Source organism: Zonotrichia leucophrys, chromosome 4 (assembly GCF_028769735.1).
Source record: "Zonotrichia leucophrys gambelii isolate GWCS_2022_RI chromosome 4, RI_Zleu_2.0, whole genome shotgun sequence".
In the NCBI taxonomy this organism is placed as follows: Eukaryota; Metazoa; Chordata; class Aves; order Passeriformes; family Passerellidae; genus Zonotrichia; species Zonotrichia leucophrys.
This window is the reverse complement of record NC_088173.1, coordinates 57,843,473-57,865,398: the sequence shown is the minus strand read 5'-3', so window position 1 is coordinate 57,865,398 and position 21,926 is coordinate 57,843,473. Positions and strand designations below refer to the sequence as shown.

Genomic DNA, 21,926 nt, shown 5'->3' with positions numbered 1-21,926 from the left:
CTATGTGAAGCATAATAAAAATGTGTAAATAAAGTAGACCACATATATCAAGTTGCACATTTTTGAAATTAGTTTATGAGGTTCAAGGGAAAGCTGAAGAGGTCTAAGTGATAAACTTACTTATTGTTAACTCCAAGGTGGGCTTTATAATTATACATTTCAAATATGTATACCTGCATTTAACCTTTTTTTCTCCAGACAAAATATCCCAGGGCAAATATTCCATGCATTGACCTATCAGTGTATCTTAGCAGTGCCTAAACTCAGACAACCTGTGCAGCTGAAAGTTTAATTAAGCCTCACATCTATTTCATTAAGTTTAGTTCATGCATGAGGATACTTCTGTTCACTCTGAACTGAAAATTCTATTTTCTCACAGGTCACAGGACAGTCATTGGTGAAAATGTTATTTGGTCATTCAACTTGTGCAGCTACAGTATCCCACAATGCTGGTTCATAGGTCTGCTGTGAGAGAAATCTTCTTTTGGACCTTTACTGCAGAGTATGTTCCATTCTTGAATTGATTCAAAACAAGAAATTACAACACTAATCAGCCCAGTCATCCCCTTTAACTTCATGTATACAGTGCATTCTACAGGGTCTTTCAGAGCTACTGTGACCTTCCTAGGAATCCACTCCAATAAATCTTTAATCTTGTCCTTACCTAAATGGTCCCATGATTCTTATTCAGTAATATTTTTGGAGGTGTTCAAAATTTGTGGGCCATCAAGCAGTTAATTATCAGTATGAAAATGTATTGCAACACAGTATTAATGCTACTGAAAAGCATTTTCACAGCAATCACTCAATATGGAGAATTTAAGAATCTGCTTCCTTCTCACCTCCAGAAGAGAATTATATTTAGTAAAAGCTAAGTTACATGCTACAATATAATTCTTTAGAATTTAGACAGTAACTCTGTCTAAATTATACATGTTCATAGAACAATTACAAATGACAAGTATTACATTTTCTACTTGTGTAATTATGCTGCATTTCAAGTTTTTCTATCTCAAAGCCATTCAGAATTTTCTGGGAGGGGAAGGTGGTGGTACCACAGAGGCCCCTGTGGACAGTTTTCAGGGCCATAGCATTGCTACCATCTAAGACACCTTTGTAGCCTGGGTTTGTTTGCTGCCTCTCCATGTGCAGGCTATTGCACCTTCTTCCTGGAGTTGTGGCCCAGGGCACAGTCTGAGTCAAAGCACCAGTAAATTTAGAAGAACAATGAAGCAAGAGGGTAGTATGAAATAGGAACTTTTTCTGCTTTAAAAAGTCTCCTTTATACTAAAATTGTAACAGTTCTATAGACTCATAATAATTTTCCATCTATCTTTTAAAATTTTTAGAATAACTTTAGTGCTCCTGCAAAACAAAAGTGGCTCATGGTGTCTTGAAGAAGATAAGTTAGTAGGGCCTATTGCAGAGGCACCCTCACAAATTTCTGCTTCACTCATAATCCTACTAACCTTGTAGAGCCAAACCCAGAGATGGTAGAGGCCACTGTATCCATTCTTAATGGTATATTCCATATCCTTTTCTCAAAAATACTCACTCCTCAGGATGCATGAACTGGTTGAAACTTTGTCAAAATTATGGCCCTTCCTAAGAAAGTAACTTTTTCATCCTATTCATTTCAATACTGTTTCATCATACATCACTTTTACTTGATTTCAGATAGACTTAACAATTGACACAGTTATGAAGAAAATTAATCTGTCAGATTAATATTTTCCAGGTTATCTAAAAGCACTCTTACCCTTAATCTGTTTACTTCCAGAAGCTGCAATAAAATGTTCATCTAGCAGCTAATAATTTTTGCTTCACAGACTAATAGAATCCCATATACTTTAAATTTTTCACTTTTTGCCTTGTGGTATTGGATAATTTCTGTTTTAAAAAACATTTCACACACACACATTTAGCCTTTACTACCCCTTAACTTTAGCCTCACAGTTGATGAAGTTCTCTTTTTCCATGCTGTATAACGTCATGAAAGATATATGTCCTTCTTAATATGCTCTAGATAATTCTGTCAAAGTAAATGCCAAATATACATTCTTTCTCTTTTGAAATAACCTTATAGTTTCAAAGATTTGTGAAAAACATGTTGTCTTTCTAAATAAAGAAGACATTTGGTTTGATGAATATTTTACCTTAGCTTTCTAAAATACCACAAAGAGCAAATTTTCTTAAAATGGAAACAGTATATACTCACTGCAGATATCAGTTTGTTTTGAGAATAATGATATTTATAGCATTTGGTTTTTTAATTTTTTTTCACAGACATGTTAGTTGCTGGTATTGTAGACTGACATGTTTACTCAGGTTTGTACACAAATCATCTATCCAAAACAAAGGATGAAGAGCCAAGAAGCTGTTCCTGTCACAACAGTTCATGTGAGCAAAATAGTTTTGTGTCGATTTGTTAGTACATGATATCCTCTGCTGTAACATTGACTTCTTCTGTTTTAGTCTTAATTTTAGGGAAATGAATCTCACTAATGGCTATTAGCAGTAAATTCACTGCATGTGCTGTGGCACTCGCCACACAAATCCAAAAACAGTCTTCAAAGCGTTCTTCTAAGATAACAAACCGAAAGACGTTTTCCCGAAAATTGGCAATTCTTTCTGTGAGGTGATGAAGTTTCACAGCAGCCATGAAGCTGGTAACTCCAAGTACCACAAATGCACCTGCAATGAAATGAAATGAGTACTCACCATTATCAAATCAGAACAGGACAGATATTTTGGTCGTGCTTCAAAAGACTTACTGAATACATCACTGAGCACTATACAGAGTAGGGATAGACAAGGCATGGCTTAAACACCTTCAAAATGCTTAGGCTGTATTGTGTGGGCAAACATACTTTTATCCATGACATAAAGCCTCAAGGCTGGCATTCATAGCTCCTGTTAAATGTTAACTAGACAGAGTAAGCCAAGATACCACCTGGAAGTTCTGTTTTGATAGGTGTGAATTCACCACCAACTTCATTGTATTCACAATATTTAAATCAAGGAGGTATTCAGTAAGGCAAAAGAAGGAAACTTGTATCATTTTCTATGAATGTGACTAGAGAAAAACACTGGAAAATTACTTTACCTGCAAGGAAGTTCCAAAGGCATGCTCCTGCTGGACCGTTAATAGCCCGGTAAGGAACTTTTATTGCGTTAAGAATGCAGAATCCAAAACTGACCAGAGAAAAGAAAATGGCCACACAGAGGAACATTATGATCATCACATGCAGGCCTGTATTCAACTTTTTCACCATGTGTGGGAAAACTGTCAAGAAAAAATAAATTGTCTATTCAGTGTATTGGATTTCTTGATGGTGGTAAACATCGCACTGTGCTGGTACTTCAAATTCAGCTTATATTTAAGGACTGGTTTTTTATGGAGATGTGAAATTCAGCTAGCTGCACACATCTCAGTTCCTGATGCTTTATTTTTCAATGCATCAAACCAGGGATTTTCTGCTACAGGAATAATCCTCTAAACAGGATCTGTGAATAAGGATTCAGGCTGAAGTCCTCTTTATTTATCTAGCATGTTAATGTCTTTATCTCTGGTGCTGTATTGTCTGCTGCAAAAGAGACTTTCCTGTCTCTTTTTCACCTCTGTTCTCAGTACCAGACTCATGGTTTTGAGCTTCTCATTCCTGTCTCATGCTTTTTATCTCATCCATTTGAAGTCTGATAGTCTCAGTTTCCTTGTTCCCTTGCTGCCTAAAATAGTATCACCTTTTTCTGTGTTTATTTTCTCATGTTTTTCTTCTTTTTTTTCTAATCCTCTCTTTACTGTTGGCTCCAGTGAGATCTGCCCTGATTTCATCCTAATCCCACAGGTTTGCCCTTTAAGATTCCCTTCTTGGTTTCTCATCTAGTGTTTATGGCCCCTTTATGCTTTTCTGGGCATCTGGCAGTGTTTTAGCCACAAATGTAGGAAGCTTGTAAAGTATTGCAAGGTGGGCTTTAGCTGAAGCACTCGCATGGTTTGCTATAGGCACAAGCTCTCCCTCAGCAGCCTGACACTCACTTGTCTCTTGAGAACAGTAATTTTCTTGGTTCTGTCTTCACAGACACAGTTCCTTTGTTGGAGGGCCAGATTGGCAGGAGCAGCAGGAAATGTACACCTGAGTGTTTAGTTTATCTTGCACCCCTCTAGTAACAGAATCAGAAGAAATGTGAGTAGGGAATTGTAGGTGATGTTGACTGACAGGAAAGAGAGAAGCTGACTGAGAGGAACTCTAAAATACAAGGTGATCAAGAGGAGACCTCCAGCTAGCATAGCACTGCACACTCATACATGTTCTGAAAAACTCACTGCCCAATTACTAAAAAGTTACTACAAAGAAGGTATACTGTTATAAACAAATAAATAAATTCCTACCTGGGCTGTATAACTGACAAAAAACCCACAAAGTTCAAACAAACCACCTAAAAAGTAGGCAGCAACAGTTTGTTGATGTCACCATGAACTTCAGGCATATAATTTGATCATGACAGGACAGAATTACAGTAGGTCCTGTAGAAAAAAATCGTACTGTACAAATCCCACACAAAAATGATGTGATTCAACAGATCTGCCCTTTCAGTAGCTCATTCTGGGGTTGTAGTTGGGCTTGGTGCACAGAAGAGCTGCAGAAGACTCTGACAACAAGAAATGAGGGGAGTAATGAGGATCAGAAGTACATCTGAGAAATGGGAATCTAAAAACAAGGTTGCTTTCTGACTGGAAAATAACTGGCAGTGTAACAACAAAGCACGTTGAATTAAGGCTCCTTACAAACAATCAGAGATTTTAGGGTAGTTGTAAGGATTATTTGGTCTCTTTTCTGAGTCTTGCAGCCAAGTCCTGATGACCTGCCCAGGGAGTCCGGCTTAGTACACAGAAATAAGAAACCATGAAAAGCATATTGCCATGGAGACTCCAGACACAATCCAGCAGTGTTTGCTATGCACAGGAAAAACACGTGGCTTCCCCCCTTGTTCCAGGGCTTGACTCAATTGTCAAAACAGAAGCATCTCATGCCAGCTCAGGTGCCTTAGGACCATCATAACAAGCCTGAGGTCTAACATACATGCTGCGCTTAGGATGGGACACTTCCAGAAGCTGCAGCGAGAGGCCAGATGATACATCTTGAGGAGTACAAAAGAGCAGTAGACACCTGTTATGGCAACAGAGTCACTGTCCTAGCTAAAAGAGAGCGTTCCAGCCATAAGTCTACTCTAGTGGATGCTAACAAAGTGAGAGGGTATGTACCAATAACAGCAAATTATTGCAATTTGAAATTCTGAAGTGTCAGAAGTACTGCAATACTGCACCATATGATATGTTAGCTTTGTCTTCAGCTATGGTGCCAGTGAAGTCCATTTATATTATCACATTCCTCATGAAAAGTCTCAAAGTTCTTGCACCCCAGTAAATGCAGAATGCTTGGAGATGAAGGGGGACATTCAAACAAAAAAAAAGTCAAGTCAAACCCAGAACCCCCATCCCTGCTTACCATTGTGCTAAAGTATCAGCTTTGTGTATTGCTGTTTGAAACCAGTATTGCGAAAATATCAAATTCAGTAGAATTATTAAAATATTTAAAAGGGAAAATCTCTGGAACACTTGTTGACCAAAATGCATATTTGTGCCTACTGCACTTAATGTTTTACAGTTCTACCAGAGAATTATTACTAGCTTCAGTGAGAGCTCTGTTTGACTAAGGAGTGCCGGCTCACGTCCTCCAATTGCATATTGATGTACTCCAGAGTGACTGTGGAACATTATGCCTTCCTCTCAGGTTGCACAGTAAAAAATCAGAAAGTTCATTAAATAGTCCAAAAAGTTGTACAGAGTTTTTCTCATTCTGTCTATCAGGATGGCCTGAAAGAACTGGGGCTGGATGAGCATGACTGCTGTGTCCATGCCATGAAGTTGCGGTTGCAGGCAGAGCTTGAGCAATAATTTGGTTACCAGTCCAAATTCATCCAGTTTAACAACTGGTCATGCTGATCTAAGTTGAGATTGCTCTGGTGCTTTTCTACATTCCCTCTGAAGTCCCACAGTCACACCTGCCTTCAATTTTTATAGAAGTGCTTGTATAGTTGTATAGTCAGACATGATCCTATCGGAAAACAAGTATTTATTTTTGTAGGCTAAAGTTTTGGCCAGTTTAACTTCTGAAATACCTCACCTCAGCAACCAGAGCCATTGCAAAGGATGGGACAGGACAACATTGCTGTGGACCAGGGAGATGGTGAGACTGCAACAGCTTCAACTTGTATTGGTTTAAGTTTCAGTAAATGTGTACACTGAAATAAAAATCTTCAATGCAAATTGCCATTTTCACTACAGAACGGGAAGAGTGAAATTTGGAAATCATCCAGAGTACAGCTCAGTGCTTTCAAGACTTCAATGAAAATCTTTTATGTTAAAAGCAATAAGTTTAGAAAAGTTTCTATATTTGTTAAAAGTTCAGCAATTTTTTTGTCTCCCAAGTTAATAGAAAAGAAGGTAAGAATTTCTTCAACATGTTAATAAAGTTAACGATATGTGCTATGGTAGACATTTGCATTAGGACAGCCAGAGAAGTACGGAAATGTGTCCAGCTAAATAAATCTCTGCTTCTTAAAGGGAAAAATCCTCAGAAGAGTTCAAGAGAGAAGGCAAGAACAGAGGCAGAGGGGTGGCAGAGCAAAACGTGACATAGGAAAAAGTCAGTCAAGGGAAAGTATGATTTACAGGGTCATCTCCAAATGACTTTCACCCCCTTCACAGGGCTAAAAAGAAACTCCCCATCTAGCCCTAGGGATTTTTTGTCCCCAGCTTGATTCCAGGATTACAGAATATAACTATAGCAGAAAGTATTAATGAAATTATAGAAATTTTATATTCACACTCCAAACGTCAAACCATAAAGACTACATATTTATTTAATAATACAAATTTGCATTCTACAAGTTCTGTAAACAAAAATTATAGAAAGTTAAATTTGAACTAGATATTAGACTGAATATTCAACCAAAATTGTACTTACTTGTGAATTTGGAATGCCGCCCGCCCAAGCCACATTGGCGTATTTTGCCGCCCCGAAAGAGTCCGTAGTAAATTTCTCCAATGAACTTGACCAGCTCTGGATCTGTGGCATTGACCAAATCAGCCCCTGTTTTGCAAAGGATCTTTCCAGTCATCCACTTTGGGATCCCCATTGCAACAACAATCAAGATAAAAGACACAAAACTTATTAGGGAAGCCAAGGCAAATAATGTCTTTTTAAAGCAGCCAGGCATCCTAGTGCCTTCAAGGGATCATCTCCAAGCTCTCTCTGCAGCAGTCAGACGTATCTCCCATTTTTCATCGTGCTCCAAAATCCACAACTGAATACCAGGCATTTCAAGATACTTCTCTTTGTATTTGAGGTCCAGCAATTAACCCATATGGTTAAAAATCAAGGCAAAAAAATACATTTTGCTGCAACAACATCCTGAAATGGTTGCAAGTAAGGGCTTCATTACATTGTAGTGCGGTGATGCTTCTTTGTAGCAAGTAATCCTATCTCTATGGCTAGTCTAATATTTCCTCAGGGGTTTAATTGTCCTGATCAAATGACATCAAGTTTCTTACTGCAACCTCATGTGAAGAAAAAATTTGGAGAAGAATCCAGTTTATTGGATTTTTTTTAAAAAGTGGGTAAACATCTGTGTGCAAGGGACAAAGGATCAAAACAGCATAATTTGTCTGAAGGATTCTGCTGTCGCCTGAGCCGCGCTGAGCTTCCCGGCGCCTGCTCCCACCCAGCCTGTAAATGTCACTGCGGGCAGAGTTATCAGAGGGACAGAAAGGACGGGTCTGGAATCTCCTGAATTACAGCGGGGCGCAGGAAGCCCCTGGCAGCGGGGGCGGCCTGGCCAGCCGGGCCGGAGATCGGGGCACTCATGGGGGGTAACTCAAGCGACAGCTGCGATCCATGAGCGCTAAAGAAAACCGGCCGCAATTGTCCGCACTTCTACGGTTACTGCTACCCGAGCCCTGGCAGGACCTTCAGAGCCACTAATTAATTAATTAATTAACCAACTAACAGCAGCAGGAGTCCTGGGGACTAGTGACAAGGCCCCTGCCGCGGCTGGGCCGAGGCATTGGGATTTCTCCTCCCTCGCTCCCCCCGCTCCGCACGGCCCGGGCGGGCAGCCTCGCCCCGCCCCTCGTCCCGCCCCTCGTCCCGCCCACGGCCGGGCGCTGCCGCCCCTCGCCCGCCCCGTGAGGCGGCCCAGTCCGCGCCGAGAGAGCAGCGCCGGAGTAGCGGGCATGGCGGCACGCAGGGTGCTGGTGTACGGCGGCAGAGGGGCGCTGGGCTCCCAGTGCGTGCGGTACTTCAAGTCCAAGAACTGGGTAAGCGCCGGGCCGGGAGGTGGAGAGGCGGGGAGCCCCGCGGGGGAGCAGCTGTGCCCTGCCGGGCTGTGCTGGGCGCTCCGGGGCGCGGGCCGCTAACTCGCCGTTCCTCTCGCCGTGGCAGTGGGTGGCCAGCATCGACCTGGCGGAGAACGCGGACGCCAGCGCCAACGTGGTGGTGAAAGCGACCGACTCCTTCCCCGAGCAGGCCGAGCAGGTGGGTCGGCGGCGGGCGCGGGGTGGCCAGTGCCGGGTGAGGCGGTGGAGCGGTGCAGCGGCCAATCTTACCCGGGGGTGCGCATCCCTTCGGCCGAGCGGTGCCCGCAGCCTCCCCCGGGTGTGCGCATCCCTTCGGCCGGGAGATGCACGGAGCCTCCCCCGGGGGTGCGCATCCCTTCGGCCGGGAGATGCACGCAGGTTTGTGCATCTCTTTCGCTGCCGCCCGCGGTATCAAGGCGGCTGCAGGGATGGGTCCGGCTCCACGAAGGGAGCAGCAGCCGTACCGCGAATCTCAAGGTCCTTCAGCTTCTGTTCGTCCCTTCTTTTTAGTTTTTTGTAATTCCTTTTAATTGAATACGCAGAAAGAGCTTGATCCGGGATAGTAAAGGCTCAGCACATAAGGCAGTTTTGCTTTGTTTTTGTCTTGACTTTTAAAAATCACAGACTGAACCAGGTGAGTTGTAATGAAGATGGGTAAGGACACCTTAAAACGCAACGCTTATTTAAAATACCCTAACTTAAAGATGTGTTGTGTGTAAGTAGATGGCATACTGAAAGCATATGAACCTAAGCCCCAAGGGATGCCTAGGGGAATGCCCTGGGGGATTTCCACAGATGGGAATGTGGGAGAATCTAAGCCAGCCGAAAAAAGTACTTTGCTTTATTCTCTACAGATAGCATTCATTTTTTACATTTTAAATTTCAAGCCAATTTCTGTTACTGATATACTGAATATCTAGCCAATATGGGTTTTTATATATACACAACTCTTAAAGCATTGGAAGACTAACATAGAATGTTTACAATACAGTTTTCAGTATGGTTTTGCAGAAGCTATTGGTTTTTCTTCACTTCTTGAGAGGAAAGTTTGCTATTTGCTTTGACAGAGAAAATTCATAGCCAACAAAGTCATTACCAATTGTGAGGTCTTCTATTTGAAAGAGAAGAAATTATAGATATCTTAAAGTATACAAGCTCAAATTTTGTGATCAGACTCAAACTGGTGGTTGTGATCTTGACAGAAGCAATAAGGAGGGCTAATCTTTAGTTGTTTTTCTTGCGCTGTCACCAAAAGTGACAGTAGTAGTCCTGGAGTTTCATTTCCTATCTTAAATGACACCATGCTCTGAAAAGAACCTGTCAAAAGCAAGTCAGTAATAATTTTTGTTAGCAGGAGAGGTAAGGGTCAGGTGTTTCAGCCCTGATGATCACTTATTTCCAGTGACATCACACACTCTATGGCTTTCATTTGTCTGACTTTCATCTATAGTTATTTTTAAACACAGTTGTTTTGAGTTCATGAATCACAAATATGAATTTTCTATAGCTGTTTAAATTGCTGTGCCCTGTGTTACTCAGGTACATAAGTAGGAAAAAGTAGCTTTATGGCATTCATGGTGTTTACCTCTTTACCTTATCAGTCCAGTGTTTTCAGTATGTTCTTGTTCTGTGTGTTGAAGGTGACAGCAGAAGTTGGGAAACTTCTTGGTGAAGAGAAGGTGGATGCAATCCTGTGTGTGGCAGGAGGATGGGCTGGAGGCAGTGCCAAAGCCAAATGTAAGCCTTTGGTATAGACATACTGGTGAAAATATGTATGATGTCTGAGAGAAGTCCTTAAAAATCTTTCTTCCTGAGTCCATAAGAGGACAAAAATGTAGAAGTACAAAATAGCTTAGTCACAGTGCTTCTTAGTGCTTCTCTGAATTTTTGCTTTCTGTTAAGTTTGTACAGCACTTCGTTTCTTCAGTAATGTTTGTTGCACTAATTTTTATCAGAAAGTTTTGATGTGCTTTCTGAAGGAGCTCAGCATTGTTATCTATGAGCTGATTTTTGCTGAGATTACCTGTGTCAGGGAAGGTACGAAAGACACATTGATGTTGTTTCCTAAGTCATTGCTTTATGCATAAAACCTCAGTTGCTTCTGCAGCTCTCTGAGCTGTTACTGTGCAATATGATATTGGAAGGCACTGCCTAATCATGCCACAGAAAAAAACACTTCAGACTGAAAAAAGGCTTTTAAACATGTAACATTCATAATGAAATTTGTACTTTGCCCACTACTGTAGAGATACAAGAATAAAAATAGCCTTGTTTTCTGTCTGGAATAAATCTGGTCAAATGTGTTGCTTTCTTCCCCCTTCTGGTTTGGCTGTTATAGGCTCAAAGAAAAAGGAGATACAAAAGACATAAATGAGTATTTTACAATGTGGAGGTAGAAAATTACAGAAAGCAGGTTTTTATAGTGCTGTTGCACTCTGTGTAACAGTGAGGAAATCAGAGTTCATTGTCTTCCTTTGGCTAATTTCACTAATTCTCTTCCTAATCAGCTTTATACAAAAACTGTGATCTGATGTGGAAGCAGAGTGTTTGGACATCGACTATTTCCAGCCACCTTGCCACAAAACATCTGAAAGAAGGTGGCCTCTTGACTCTGACAGGAGCTCAAGCTGCTTTGTCTGGAACCCCAGGTAAAATTCTGTGCACGACAGCTGCAGGGACACCAGCAGGCAGAGACAGTTGTTTGTCTGAGCATTCTTGTTTGTGAGGCAATAGCTTCACACTCCAGTTTCTTGTCATCTAGCACAGATGGGATCCTGCTGCTGAAATGTGTAAAGAAAATGTAATTTTACAGGTAGCAATATTGAATCTCGAAGCTGTAGTGCAAGCATGTAGAATCAGTATTTAAATAGTATTTGACATGCATTGGTGAAATATAGTTGGCTAGTATATGATACAGGAAAATGTTTGGAAGACTGAAGACTAGAAGCACACAGCAATAGAAGTACAGTGCTTAGACAAAGTTAAATTTCCTATTTGTGTTCTGAAAGACAGAGTCCTTAATTGACCAATCTTTCTGTTGGTGATGACTCAGCTGATTCTGATAACCATGCTTGTCCTGTTCATGTTCTGATTCCAATCTATCTTTGCTTCAAACATAGATAAGCTTGTTGACTGTTGGCTTTGTCCTCAGCTAGCTATTTAATAGGAACTTTATTGCATTTTTAATCTTACCCCTCAACCATGTTGATCTGCATGGGGGAAGAAATCTGGGAGAAATTCAAAATTGAAAAAAAAAAAATAGGCACTGACACACAAGCCCACAGGCAGCAAAAGGAAAGTTTGAGTCAAATACTCCTATTTCCCAAGCTTTTATTAGTGTCATTTTAACCATATTTTTAAGACACAGATACTAAGATATTAAAACATATACATTTTATGAATATTCCTGAAAGCTTTGTCTAAAACTGTTCAGGCAAAAATATTCTATATATTTTCTAGTTAATGATTAATCTTTTGTTTTTATAGTGGCATCCATTATAGTCAAAGATAAAAGGTTTATTTTTGAGAATAAGCAGATGAATAATTTACAGTGAACTGCTGACTGACTATACACAAATGAAAAAAATTGAATTCGGGCAGATTTTCACAGTTTTTGTTTGGGTGGTCTTGGGAGGTAGAGACCACAACACAGGAATCAAAGTGATGAGCCTTCCTGTTTTGAGCTAGCTGGTTTCAGCTGGTCTGGATTTTTCTAAAAGTCACAGCAGTGCTTTGGGCAAACACATGCAACTTATTAACATCAGGAAGAATTGGGAAAGAGTTGTTACTCAACTTTTGCAAATATGCCTTATTAGCCTTGTTATGACTGGCTGTTCTGGAAGAAAGAATCTTTTTCTTGTTTGCTGTTAATGAGATTTTTCTTTTCCTATGAGAAAATCTTGCCTCACATAATGCAAACCAAAGAACATTGAAAATTACATGAACAGTGACAGAAGCAGGGTGAGTGTGATGTTTGAGAAATGTATCAGGCATGAAAAGGTTTCTAAGAAGAATTGGAATGTTTGATTCAGGCAAGACGAGAGAGGAATATGATACACATGTGAATATTTTTATCATAACAATAAAATAAGTTAGCTAGTGCTGTCCATGATTCTTCCTAATAAAAATGGATGTTATATAATATGTTTAATTACATTGTAGAAGTATTTCTACTATGTTCAGAATACTTCTTTAGGAGCATTGGAAAGGGCCTAAATAGCTGTAAAGATGGCTAGGAAGGAAGACATTCAGTTGTAGTAGACCTGTTTTCTTGGGTACTTTGTCTGTGTCTGGACTTCTTGACAGATACATGCCTTGAGACATCTGAGACCTCTGACTGTCCAGACCTTGTTCCTGAGCAGTGTGCCTTGTGCTCTGGTTCTTGCTGCTCTTACACTGCTAAATGCTGACTTGCCTAGAAAGCAGCAGTTTTGAGGAAAAAGCTTTCTTTTCCTGCACATTATTTATTAATTTTCTACCACGAGCCTTGGGTTTTTTTGTAGTTTTCTCCACAGGGCCTGTCAGACCTGGGATGCTGACCAAGTGAATTCCAGATTTGAGAGAGAAGTGTCTCTTTGGGTCCAAATTCACAAATACTGTAGTCATATGATGAAAATTAATAGAAGAGTGCCTTGTTAAAGTCTGTGAGCATCTTACTCTGTTAAATTTGTAAACTTAACCCTGTAGGTCACATCCTTCAGGGTGCATTTGGATACTTTGACTAGACATGCTTGACTTGGTAGGCTGTTTTTTTCTGTAGTGCTGAGTTAACTGAGTTCTGTGGTAGTTTCTGGATGTCTACTAAATCCTTTTTATTAATATTATAATTATTCTTTTAATATGTATGCTTTAATATGTTTTGAAAGTCTGATTCTTTTCTGGCTGTGGTAAGTGGTCCTAATATTTATCAGTCTTTAGTTTCTGTCATGTTACTGCTGATGTTGAGGGCTGTTCTAATAGTGCTCTGATTTGCCTGTTTTTAATTTTTAGGGATGATTGCCTATGGCATGGCCAAAGGAGCAGTGCACCAGCTTTGTCAGAGTCTGGCTGGTCCCAACAGTGGGCTGCCATCTGGCTCTGCTGCAGTTGCCATTTTACCGTAAGTGGTTGCTTAGCTGTCTCTGCCTGTGTTGTTCATTTAATTACTGCTGCAACCTAGAGCCAAACAGATATGTTTGCAGTGTCCTATTCACAGCACACAAACAGCCTCTCAGACCTACTCACAGGGAAAAGATGCATCTTCACTGGATGAACAAAGAATTACACAAGTCACCCTAAATATGATTGCATTCTTTTCTTTGCCTTTGCAAAACAGTCATGGATGTTAGGATTAAAATTTAGTTTACTTTTAACCAGTTTAACTGTAGCCATGCATTAACATGTGATTTCTTTATTTCAGGATAGACAGAACTGTAAAAATGAGATGAACTGTAAAAATGAGATAAACTGTTCAGCAAAGTTTTAGACTTAGCTCTGTGATAATAGTAAGCAAAGGATTACTTGACAGGCTTTCACTTGATTAAAGATGCTTCTTCATAAGGTGCTGCATGCCTGGACGGTAAAATTAAGGGTACTTTGAGGACCTGTAAACCAAAAAATTTAGCTTGTATTTACCTGCTTTCATTTTTTCTTAGGAAAGCTAGTGAAAAGTGGATGGCCTAGTAGGTTTTTACTATGTTTAATTTTATCAGTTCTGTTGCAAAAATTGAAAGTATGTTTCTTGCCAGATCCATATCTAGTTCAAGACCCAAAATGTAAGACTAGAGAGTTCTGTACAGAGATTTGATCTACTACCTGAATTCTCTGCTTTTGGTTTCCTCACACACACTCTTAAGACACTTCTTCGGGTCAGACAGGAATGGCATTAAATGTGTTTGGATAACTGACAGCACCTTCCAGAGAGCTTTACAGCCAGGCATGCACCAAGATCACTGGATTTTTGTGCATGCTGTTCTTAACTGAATTTTTGAGAGGATAAATACACCTTGGATTGTCAACAGCATTTCAGTGAGGGAGTTCTGGAAAGTTAACCCGTTCATATCATTGTATCTAGTGTAAATATGTATTGTCAAACTCACAGCTTCCATATTTATCACTTGGTCTCTCAAAAGCATGGAAGTAGTGCAGGTGTGCTGGGCAGTACATGTGAACAGGCTTATTGCTGCCATTCCCCAGCTGCATAGGAGGGGTGGGAGGGGAACTGCAGGCTGAGTGATGGCTCCAATGGGCACTTCTTCAGCTAGCCAGGATGCTGGGGGGAGTCTTAGTTGGAGCCTTGGATATAGACTGAAACTAATGACTATAGACTGTTAACACACGGAGAGGATGCAAGGGATCCATATCACCTGGTGTAAAAGTCAAGGACGTATCACAGAAGTGAATTGAAGCAGGTGGTGCTCATCAGAAACATCATATATAAATAAAAGGCTTGCTTGTCTTCTTTAATCACAGGGTTACCTTAGATACACCAGCAAACAGGAAATCAATGCCTGATGCAGATTTCAGCTCCTGGACACCTTTAGATTTCATTGCAGAGTGAGTATCTGTGGGATAACTAAACAGTTGTTCCCTGTCCCTCTTGCTGCTGCATCTCAGTGCCTGTTCTGTTTAAATAGCTGTCTTGGATTTGGGTGGATTTTTTTGCTCTATCATCTTCTTGGGTATCTTTCTAAATCACATCAGGTTTAATTGCACAGGCTTCCTAACTGGAGAAAATTAGCCTGACTCCATCAACTTCAGCTTCTCTGCATGAGTGATTCCAGCAAGGAAGATAGCCTTAAGCAGCTGGAAGCTGGAGAATTTCCTAAAGCCTGTAGACAAATTAAATTGCAGACAGCAGGTGCAGGAGACACCTGGCTTAAAGATAAACTGCAAATAAGCATTTCAACTTGGGTGGGATTCTTTTTCTTCTAAACACATTTTACTGCCCAGTTGATGGCACATTAGTTCAGTTCTATCAACTGGCAACATTTCTGCCCTTGTTCAGAAGAATTTAGTACAGATTTTTTTTTTTTTACTATCTACAAAAACTTGTCCTGAATGGTGCTGCAAAATGCTGAAACTTCAGCTGTAGTTTATGTAAGGGCAGGCTGAGATTATCTGCCTTACTGTTCTCATCCCTCAGGGTTAGAAAAGGTGCAGCATGACTGTTGCTTTCTGCCATGTGATGGGGAGTAGCAGAGTTTCTGTTGAGTGTGAACTCACATTTTAAAAGTCTTTTAGAACTGGCAGTGGAATTGAATTTACCTATTGCTAATTGTTCAGAGAGTAGTTTAGTTCTGACATCAGATTTCCTTTTCTGTAAAGTTTTTTAAGGTGAATGCCAGAGATGGAAATGGTTTCAGTTGCATCTGTTTAGTTTAAGCCTCTGCAGTTGTCTGATGAGGCTCTTTAAAACAGGCCCCATCAATTGAGTTTAGCTAGCCTGGAAATGTTCAGAAAAAGATCCCTAATTTATTGTGCTCCAGGGATAGCTTAGCTAGATGTTGCAGTGTTGCAAATTCCTTTTTTTAAGTTGAACTTTTAAATAATTTATCCTTACAGGAGAATTGAGTTGATTGGTTTGTTTTGTTTCTAATTCCCTGAAGTTTAACCTCAGTGCTTGGAAAACTGAAAATCTCACTGAGCAACATCTGCATCTTGGGAACAATGCAGGAAATCCTTTCCCATATGGCACTTGGATTTTGTGCCCTGGGAGCTCTTGTTGAATTGTGGGATGTTCCAACGTGATAGTTGCAATGTGTGCATTATTGGGAAGGCTGAAGGACCTGTAAAATACACTTCACTCTCTCTAATCTATTTTAAGGAAGGAGATTATGTTGTCTTTTGATAAGGAGTCTCCTGGTCTGCTACCTAGAAGGTGTCCATCTTACTCAGCACTGTTTTGGATGTCTTAAGGCTTTTTTCCCTCCCACTGAGACCTCTTTCACAGTTAAATATCCTAATGTTATAATGGCCAGTGGCAGAGTAATGAATTTAGCAACTCTATTCTAGTCATAAAAATGTAATTCTTTTATTTATATGCTATAAAGGCAACTAAAGTAACTCCTCCTTCCCCTTTTCTAACTTCTTTTAAATAGGAAAAAACCTAGTGACTGACATTTTAAGCTCCTGCCTTTTCTTTTGAGATATTTTGGAAATCCTGTGTACTCTAATGTCCCTTGGATTTCTCTGGGCCCTCTGTACAGTTCTGAGGGTCTGAATCCAGTGATCATATCACATTTACATCTCTAGAGAGAGCAGTAGGAAAAGAAGAATAAGTAATAGTAATACCTGATAATAGTTGTAATTTTTTTGTTCTCCCTCACCCTATTTTATTTTAATTTATTTTAAAACAGAACCTTTTATGACTGGATAACAGGAAAGGATCGACCCAGCTCTGGCAGTCTAATCCAGGTGATAACTACAGGTGGGAAGACTGAATTAGTTTCAGCAGCACATCTTTGATTTCAGTCACTTGAAGTGATGAAACTTCAGCAAAGGAGAAGATGTGGAAAATCTGTCCACCAGTATAATTTCAATGGTCTTCTGTATCCAGTGTTTGTAGTTATTCCATTAATGGAACCAGATTTCAAGTAATGTGTGTGCTGTCAGTTGTGAGCTATCAGCATTTGTTTACCAAATAATACCAACTTGTCTCTAAATGAAGGTTGCAGGCTTTAAAGTCTGTAGGTGTCCTAATTCTGAGCATTTTATGGCAATTTACCTGTTTTCCCTGAAATGGGAATTGTGCTTAACTATGTCATGTGATTGCATACATAATAGTTGGATTTTTTTTCTCTGTCAGTAAGTGTTTCTGGCAACTTACTGTTGATCTTTCAGCTTTCTGTCTTTTTCTGTCTGAGAATATAACCTGCTTATTGTGTTGGCTATAGCCATAGGGAACACCACAGTCATGTATCATGTCCTAGTCATGTAACACTTTTCTTGTGAATGTTCCACTTGAGTTAATGAAACTGAGATTACTCACTTGAGAAGGAATTCCTAATTTGCCTTACAGTTCATAAGCTGCTCTCAGGCCTACAGTTGTAGGATAAGAGTCATTCTGTCAAATGAATAGTGTGTCTTTTTCTTGGTCATGATTGTTCTTGACTTTTTCTAAAAGCAAAGTGCTGTAAAGTAGTAGAAAAAGCATACATGCAAGTGAAAATGGAATTTTTTGTGCAAATAAATATATATATGTTTTATGTACTGGGCTGTCTCCATTACTGTAATCCCAATATCTTGATAACATTCTAATTGGTTTAATTGAACATACAGTTCAGTTGTGTAAAGGACTTAATTTTTTACTTATTTAATTCTGATGGTGCATAAAATACATTTCTGTGTGTGCCGAAGATCTACTAGCCATGCACAGAGACAGGCCTTCAGCTGGGGCAAATGTTTTCTTAAATCCAGCCATGTTACATGGGAATACAGTTCAGATAAAGAGTGCAAGCATTACCTGTTCTGAGCATGGACTCACAGGAAATCAGTTCTATTGGATTTTTGGGAACATCTTGAAAGCAATTAAACATGCAAAGTTGTGTGTATGTTCTCCCTCTGAACTTTCCTGTTTTTATTAACTTCAGGGTTGTGTTGGGGAAGGATTTACTGCCATGAGTCAGGAAACCTTTCTCCTCTTCCCACTGGAAAAGCTCACATGTGCCCATGTTAATTTTAGCATAGAATGATTGCCTGTTTTGCTATGACTGTCTTTACTTGTTTTGTTTTGCAGGATGCAAAGGTAGAGGGGAATTTTTCTGTCTTGTCAAACCAGGACTGTCATTTGCAAATCTGCTTTTCAGTGAAAAGCTTGCAATGATGCTGCTGCACCAGCAGTTTATACAGGCTCAGAGTACAGACAAAAACTGCAAGGGACTGGTTGGGAATGAAACTGTAGAGTGCTACTCTTTTATTCTGGAAAAGGGTGTAGCTATCATACTACAAACTAACAGGATTTGAAGGTTTCCCTTTGCCAAGCTAGCTGAAGCAGTGAATAGTGTTAAAGCATAATTGTGAGTGCAAAACTTCTGGATTAACTCTCATCAGTTCGCAGGTATGAGCAGAAAGATATAAAAATGATATTATTGAATCTGGAGAGTGACAATAGAGGTGAGTGTATGACAATGAGCCAGCTGTCTGACAAATTGCTGCTAAGGTGAGAGATTTAACCTGAGGAGTTTGATGTTAAAGAGGCTTTTTGTGACCAGTTTCATCCTGTATCTTTCCAAACTTTATTTCCTTCAGCTGGCCCAGAGATCTGGTGGTGCTGCAATGAGGAGCAGAGATGTGTCTTTTTGTGGGTGTGTTCCATATGGATGAGCTCTCTACAGTGCCCCCACACTACTAATGGAGACTGTAGTCCTGTTGAGAAGATTTTCACAGAGTTATGGCATGGTTTGGGCTGCAAGAGAGCTCTGAAGATCTAGTCCAACCCCCCCATCAGGCAGGGATGTCTTACTGCTTATTACAGAAATAAGTACATGATGAATTTCCACTCCAGTGTTGATGAGAACTTCTGAATTGCTCATATTTTACAAAAGTGAAATATGTCATGATTACCAACACTGTACTACACAAGTTAGAAGCTTACCTTCCTTTAATTTAAGGAATGCAATATTTATTAATTTCTTATGTATATTAAGCAGCTGAATTTATCATGTTTTTTACAGATGTTGTCACACTACAGAATTCATATGCATAGAGCCTGTTTAGTAGGGCATTTTTCTATGTAATCTTCCTTCAAAGATACATGCTACTGTTTACTAGGAAGGAGGTCAAGTGGGATCTGGTGAAAAATAAAACCCAAATCATGCCAGATCAGTCCTGCTTACACTGCAGCTCAGTTGCACTCAGCATTCTGAGTTTCACAGGTGTAATGTTGTTTGAAAAGAAACTTTTCTAGAGCAGAGCCAATGCACCTTAGAGAAGATGATGTAATTGCATGGTCCAGCCATACACACAGTTCCAGTCTCCCCAAACAGGGATGGCTCTTGCAGGTGGCATCTGATACAAAGGTGCAGAGACAAAACATGGCTTTGTCAGAAGGCCATGAGCTGGGACAGGCCTGCTCTGTATGAAGGGGATTTGTTCTTACACATTTAGAGAAAGTAGATTTTAATAGAGCACAAACAAAAGAGCCTTGTACAGTAGAATATCAGTGGTATTATAAATCCAAAGACCTCTGGACAAGAGCCTGTTTTTGACATTCCAAGTGTGAAGTAGGTGGAACCTGAGCTGCTGTGTGGACTGTGGCTGCTGTTCTGCAGACCCTGACTGGTTCTAGGCCCCTTGCTTTGCAGAGCCTTTTGATTGTTGCAGGACTGAGTCCAAAATGTTTTCAGAGTTCACTGGGAAGTGAAACTAACATATTTTACCAAGATATTTAATTTATTTAGTTATATTTTCATGAGAAAATCAGTTTTTTACCTATTATTATTATTAGTAGTAAACATTGCCACAAAATGAACATTTATGATCATGCCCTGCTTCTAAGGAAAACAGAAGTTTTCAAGTACAGTAATAGCAGTCATTCAGCATGTCCAGTTCCACTGTAACCCAAAATTGCACTTTGAAATCTTTTGTTGAAACATGGTAAACAAATGTGTTGTTGTGTTGTTTTTTTTTTTAATAGTAGAATGAAAATTACTACCACAACAAGAAGTAACATTTATTATCTTTCTTCTTCCCTGTATTGGCTTACTGGAAGAAAACAGATGGGGACTGTAATAGCATGTGGAGATGCTTCAGACTAACCCTTGCAGTGTTGAACAAGGTGAGAAGTAGGCAGACATCTGAAAGGCATTGCAGAAGTCAATAGCAAATGTCACTTGAGATTTAGATCCCGGTTATTCTTGCACTTCCTGAAACACCATGTTCTGAAGGATTTGCTCTATAAATACGGCCGGTCTCAGCAGGGTCTGTGGGGGCTCTCGGGGTCTGATCACAGCCTCCCACGGCTGAGCAAGGCTGATCTTCGGCAATGCCAGTAGAGGGCAGAGGCTTCCACCGATTGGGGAGATTTCTGCTAAGGAATAGCTTTTTGTCAGTGAGGATTTTAACCATGCCACAGCCTCTGCTGAGAGGCTCATCCCCTTTTTTTGCTTTATTGCCCACAGTCTGACCTTTCTGGTCCTTCCTATGCCAAGCACATACAGCCAACTCTGTATACCAGTTTTAGAAACCACTCCATCAGCTTCAAGCAGAACAAACCAAAAAACAGTCACAAACCCCAACAGACACCACCACCACCAATACACAGGCACACATGCACAAAACCCCCCTCAAAACAACAAAAAAAGAAGCCAAGGCTGTGAAGGGAGTCCCACATCAGGGTGTACCATTGCTGTTGGCATGTTATCAGCAAATGGAATGACAATCAATATTCTGCAACAAAGCTTTAAGGGCTTGGACATGGTGTGAATAGAAACAGGTTGTTTAACTGCTGTACTGCACATAAGAGTATAAGAATTTCCCAAGCCAAGCAAAAAAGCCTGTAACTGTTCAGACTGGACTGGTATTAACAAAGAGGTGGAATTTGGAGACATAAAAATTAATTACTATGGGGTTTTGAGTATTAAAGTTTTAACTTCTTTGCCTGTGAAATGAAGGAATGTATAATATTTTTTTTAAAAACTATTTAGGAGGGAACAAAAATTAGCAAGCCACACAGTAGTTTCTATAGTTTAATATTCATTATCCAGTGCCTTCTGTAGATATGAACTACACTACTATTCTTAGAATTTTCTTTGAACTTCCTCTTAAGCACTTTCTAAGTAGGATGTTCTTACAAATGGAAGGAAACCTTAAGATTGAAGCCCCTGGTTTCTGCTCCTGTTTTGGCTACTTGTCTGGTGGAAGATTTTGAATACAAATCTGCGCCTGTACCTCACATCCCAAATATATATGAGACCATTTTATAGTGTGTTGAGATCTATTGATGCATCAGAACATATGAATAAAACACAGTTATCTCAATGGGTACAATAATAAAAGCTCAAAGTGCTTTTTTTGTTCATTGACCTTAATGTAAAATTGTGACCACAAGCAGCAGTCATATCCCTTTGTTACCACCAGTCATATTTGGTGATTTGCAAAAGAAGTGCAGTGTCAAAGACTGCCTCAGCCTGATAGTTTGGACATCACTTACCTGTGTGTCTGGTGGTATGTAGTGATATTTTCTCTCCAGTACAACAAGCATTAATTTTGCATGTTTATCACAGCTGGAATTTAAAAATACCTTTTGATTTTAATTTTGAACAAACCAATTACTCTTTCTGTCAATGAATCCTTACATCTCAGTGAGACAGGGCTGAGATAATAAAAGAAATGGGCCTCATAGTAAATTCTGGATTAATATGAGTTAGTGTGTTGTTTAGCTTGTTTATTTAAGACCATACACAAATATGACCTGAAAGAAAAGGGTTTCTTGGGGTCCCAGAAAGATATTTTTTTCCAGTTGTTGAGATCCTTGACGTACATATGCTCAGATGTCCAGATTTTATTCCACCCTCCGTTAGAACAA

General features: G+C 39.9%; 2 protein-coding genes across 2 annotated transcripts; one reads left to right on the top strand and one right to left on the bottom strand.

The window, feature by feature from the left end:
- Window positions 1–2,246: 2,246 nt before the first annotated feature.
- Window positions 2,247–7,284, bottom strand: CLRN2 (clarin 2). Its single transcript, XM_064712415.1, has 3 exons — window positions 7,032–7,284; window positions 3,107–3,286; window positions 2,247–2,694 (listed from the first exon to the last, which is right to left on the bottom strand). Exons 1-3 carry the CDS (start codon window positions 7,282–7,284, stop codon window positions 2,429–2,431), a joined length of 699 nt encoding a protein of 232 aa, XP_064568485.1. The 3' UTR covers window positions 2,247–2,428.
- A 937-nt stretch (window positions 7,285–8,221) lies between these two features.
- QDPR (quinoid dihydropteridine reductase) lies at window positions 8,222–17,611 on the top strand. Its single transcript, XM_064711843.1, has 7 exons — window positions 8,222–8,383; window positions 8,508–8,600; window positions 10,063–10,159; window positions 10,930–11,070; window positions 13,412–13,520; window positions 14,873–14,956; window positions 16,759–17,611. Exons 1-7 carry the CDS (start codon window positions 8,300–8,302, stop codon window positions 16,865–16,867), a joined length of 717 nt encoding a protein of 238 aa, XP_064567913.1. The 5' UTR covers window positions 8,222–8,299; the 3' UTR covers window positions 16,868–17,611.
- Window positions 17,612–21,926: the final 4,315 nt, after the last annotated feature.

Bases quoted from the DNA above. Each gene is read 5' to 3' on its own strand.
- CLRN2 (XM_064712415.1), bottom strand. From the start codon at position 7,284: ATGCCTGGCTGCTTTAAAAAGACATTATTTGCCTTGGCTTCCCTAATA. The intron at 3,287-7,031 runs GTAAGTACAATT...TTTTCTTGACAG, and splicing joins GCGGCATTCCAAATTCACAA to TTTTCCCACACATGGTGAAA. The intron at 2,695-3,106 runs GTAAAGTAATTT...ATTTCATTGCAG, and splicing joins CCTTTGGAACTTCCTTGCAG to GTGCATTTGTGGTACTTGGA.
- QDPR (XM_064711843.1), top strand. From the start codon at position 8,300: ATGGCGGCACGCAGGGTGCTGGTGTACGGCGGCAGAGGGGCGCTGGGC. The intron at 8,384-8,507 runs GTAAGCGCCGGG...TCGCCGTGGCAG, and splicing joins ACTTCAAGTCCAAGAACTGG to TGGGTGGCCAGCATCGACCT. The intron at 11,071-13,411 runs GTAAAATTCTGT...TTTAATTTTTAG, and splicing joins TGCTTTGTCTGGAACCCCAG to GGATGATTGCCTATGGCATG.